Source organism: Zophobas morio, unplaced genomic scaffold, assembly GCF_036711695.1.
Source record: "Zophobas morio isolate AGI-343-1 ecotype UQ-CSIRO unplaced genomic scaffold, CSIRO_AGI_Zmor_V1 ptg000026l, whole genome shotgun sequence".
Classification (NCBI taxonomy): Eukaryota; Metazoa; Arthropoda; class Insecta; order Coleoptera; family Tenebrionidae; genus Zophobas; species Zophobas morio.
The window spans coordinates 6710674-6714030 of record NW_026972131.1 but is presented as its reverse complement, the minus strand read 5'-3'; the positions used below and the strand labels follow the sequence as shown (position 1 = coordinate 6714030).

At 34.4% G+C, this 3357-nt stretch overlaps 1 protein-coding gene across 1 annotated transcript; it reads right to left on the bottom strand.

Annotated features, from left to right (window-relative positions):
* Positions 1–231: 231 nt before the first annotated feature.
* LOC135136454 (angiopoietin-related protein 1-like) lies at positions 232–2146 on the bottom strand. The gene is made up of 4 exons (XM_064065719.1): positions 2060–2146; positions 1573–2014; positions 1296–1520; positions 232–602 (listed from the first exon to the last, which is right to left on the bottom strand). Exons 1-4 carry the CDS (start codon positions 2138–2140, stop codon positions 442–444), a joined length of 909 nt encoding a protein of 302 aa, XP_063921789.1. The 5' UTR covers positions 2141–2146; the 3' UTR covers positions 232–441.
* Between the last annotated feature and the right edge of the window lie 1211 nt (positions 2147–3357).

The following is a 3357-nucleotide window of genomic DNA, read 5'->3' as shown; positions in this document are numbered from 1 at the left end:
CATAATTTGGGCATCGTGAAGCTTTAGTTTATCTTTCAGGCCTATCACACAAACGTTGTTGACATTTTGTTGGTTGGAAGGCTTTCTACTTGCAACGATTTAATCAAAACTTTTGTTAAACTTATCGTTTCTTGGTGGATTTCACAGTAGGTATCAGGGGTGATTGATTCACATTTTCAGTTATTTGAGTTAATTGAGCCTTAACTAAAAGGATAAAAGGATACAAGGATCCTCGGTGTCCCATAATTTTATTTGTAAAAATGGCTCACAAATAATGTAGACGCGAAGTTAAACCAAACTGATACAATATTTTCAACATAAAACGGTTCAACTACAACTCAAAAGCGCTACAAAATATTAAAAAGTTTTATTTATATTGAAGTGACGAAGTGATAAAGATATATTTTTGAGTAAAATGAGCCCCACTGTATCCCAGATCTGTCAGTCTACAGGTCGGATCATCATTCGAATTTGCTTCAGACTGTACGGGGCTGCATGGAATGAATTCCAGTATATGTTTTGGTTATTTTTACCTAGACCTCGGTCGGCATACACGCCTGTGAGTTGACTGTCAAAGCAATTCTTATGCCACCATGAGGCTTCTGCAAAAAGCAACAACAAATTATAGTAAAAACAAACAATAAAACATGTTTAAAAAGTAGTATTTAACGTTAGTTTGACAGAACAACAGTACTATATGGCCAGTTTTTCCAAAAGTTATAAGATTTGATTTTGCGAATTTTATTTTTTATGACAACCAGTGTAAGGTTAATATAAATGTGAAAACCATTCGGGAAAAATGAGGTGAGCCGTGCTTGATTTGATTAACAAATAAATTGACTCATTCATTAATTTTTTTGAGCCCCTAAAGTAAATCTCGTTTCTAAAATTCCAGAGAATCCGGTTTTGTAGTTTCATAGATAACTTGCAAAATGTTATAATATTAATTTTTTCACAACAATTTGGTTGTCTAGGACTAAAACTGAAGACGAATTTATAAAACACAAGTGTAGGAGTGTGTCATTTTAAAAAAGTTAAATACAAGTTACTGTACAAAATTTTGAGGTGACGTCAATACATTGCTAGCAGGAACGATTAGAGAAATGTTAGTGAGCATTTTACTACCTACACGATATTCCTAAAATACATATAAAATTTGACACCAAGCGGTCGATTAGTTTCGAAGATCATCTGTCTTAAAAATCTACACAGACCTAAATGCAGGAGCTAATTTTTCATATTCTAAGAATCATGCAACATCGAAAAAGCTCACGCTCGGGAAGTAAAAAACTTACTAAAAGCCAAAGCGCACTTTCCAGGACTTTGGTCTTTATCTGGGGTTGAAAATTTCATATTTACATGTTGTGACATAGAATCATCTGTACCATATGGAAATTTTCCTACCGATTTGAGTTCATATCCTTCACCTTCATTCCCAATTATGAACTTGTTATACCCTGCGTTAATTTTCGTCATATCCCAATCCACAAGTTCGAACAATAATTCATTCTGTTTACTACCTACATATTCAAAAATATAAAAACCAAACAAGCACATTAACCCATAACTCACCTGTTAAATGGTACAAATATTCCAAGCCCAACCAAAACTCTCCCGAAAGATCACCAAATCCCATCTTATAGTCGGTCCAGTTTCGCAAAAAATCTACTGAGCCGTCGAACCTGTTGAGAACGTGAGTCCAGCCGCCCCCACTTGTCGTCAAGTCGCACCATGCCCAGAACTCCTCCGGAGAGTATTTAGGTTTAATTTTGTACATACCGGAAGCTTTGTGGCCGCGTCGCAGCACCTCTTGACAGTCCTGGGGAGAAAAAATCTTCTGCTCTGGGAGTCTTTCGGTTAAGGCAAGCAGTTCGTCTTTTGTTGCTTGTAGCTGGCTCTTCAGTTCCATAAGCTGGGCATCGTGAACTTTTAGTTTATCTTTCAGGCCTGTCACACAAACGTTGTTGATATTTTGGTTTTCGGGAGGCGATTGTGATGTGGAGTCAACCCAGAACTGAAAATAGTGAGGTTCAGGTGTTTCTGGATATCTTATACTCACCCTGGAGTCGTCAGAATTTCGTGCAATTGTGCTGTTGAGGACAAAAAGTGCCAAAAGTAAGATCAGTATCCTCGACGGCATTGTTTAACTAATGGTTATGGAAAACTGATGTGCTGCGCAGCTTTAAATATTTACGAAGTGTATATTTTATTTATTATCTGGAATGCATAACATAAACATTGTGACACGCCCGACGACCATCTAAATTTAGTCTTTGGTAAGAAGAAACTAAATATTGTATCCATTTATCGCGTGAAGGGTGCAGAACATAATTCGGGAAATGGTTTTATTTAGTAGTAGCTGACCGTGAACTTCGTTTCCCCAACAATTTAATTTTGAATCTGCAAAACCGAATGCTTTGAAATCTTACAGATGTTTTAAACATATGTTAAGCATAATAAATTTTTATTCAAAATATATTTACTTATCCCCTCCAAAAAAGTGATGACGTCAGCCCAAAATGTTGCCAAATGAATCCTATCTAAAATGTCCAAAATAGGATGAGACTACAATTGTGATTTATCATTCAATTCATATTTTTTAGTTTTGCTTATAGGGGGTGTCTCAAAAAAATTAATCACCGAGTCAATTTATTTTACTGATTGAATCAAGAATTGCAAAACTGATATAGCTTTTTAATCAAAATATATCTCTTTATCAAGCCCAAAAACTTGATGACGACATTTCACAATTTTGCCGAATAAATCCTATTTAAACTGTACAAAATATCATCAGTACATTTTCGTAATTTATCATTGCATTCATGTTTTTTAGATTTACTTTTACAGTGACTCAAAAAAATGTATGGATCAGTCAATTTATTTTATTGAATAACTCAAAAATCGCAGAAATGAATACTTTGAGATCTTGCAGACGTTTTAAAGTTATTGTAAGCATGGTAAATTGTTAAGAATATTGATTTATTCCCCCAAAAAATTGATGGAACAGCTTACTCGATTTTCGCAGGTAATTTTGGGAATAGAATACAGTTATTTTTAGTATTACACTGCAGCAATCCAAGGTGCTATACATGTTGATCATAAATGTTGATTAGATCATCACAAAGTTGTTTGAAGAAAAGACTCAACTCGAAAATGCTGAATATGTTTCATTATACTTTTGGTGCGAAGAAAGTTCTGTCGAAACAACATTCGATCAATTTTTTGACAATGGTTGATATAAATAAAACTCAGTAGATCCTCATACTCGAAATACGAAGTATCTACTCGAATATCAAATCAAAATATTTCTAGTTTTTCTAAATGATACTAATACTTCAGTAGGTAACAGTCAGTGTT

Bases quoted from the DNA above. Each gene is read 5' to 3' on its own strand.
- LOC135136454 (XM_064065719.1), bottom strand. From the start codon at position 2,140: ATGCCGTCGAGGATACTGATCTTACTTTTGGCACTTTTTGTCCTCAAC. The intron at 2,015-2,059 runs GTGAGTATAAGA...CACTATTTTCAG, and splicing joins GAAATTCTGACGACTCCAGG to TTCTGGGTTGACTCCACATC. The intron at 1,521-1,572 runs GTGAGTTATGGG...TTGAATATGTAG, and splicing joins ATATTTGTACCATTTAACAG to GTAGTAAACAGAATGAATTA.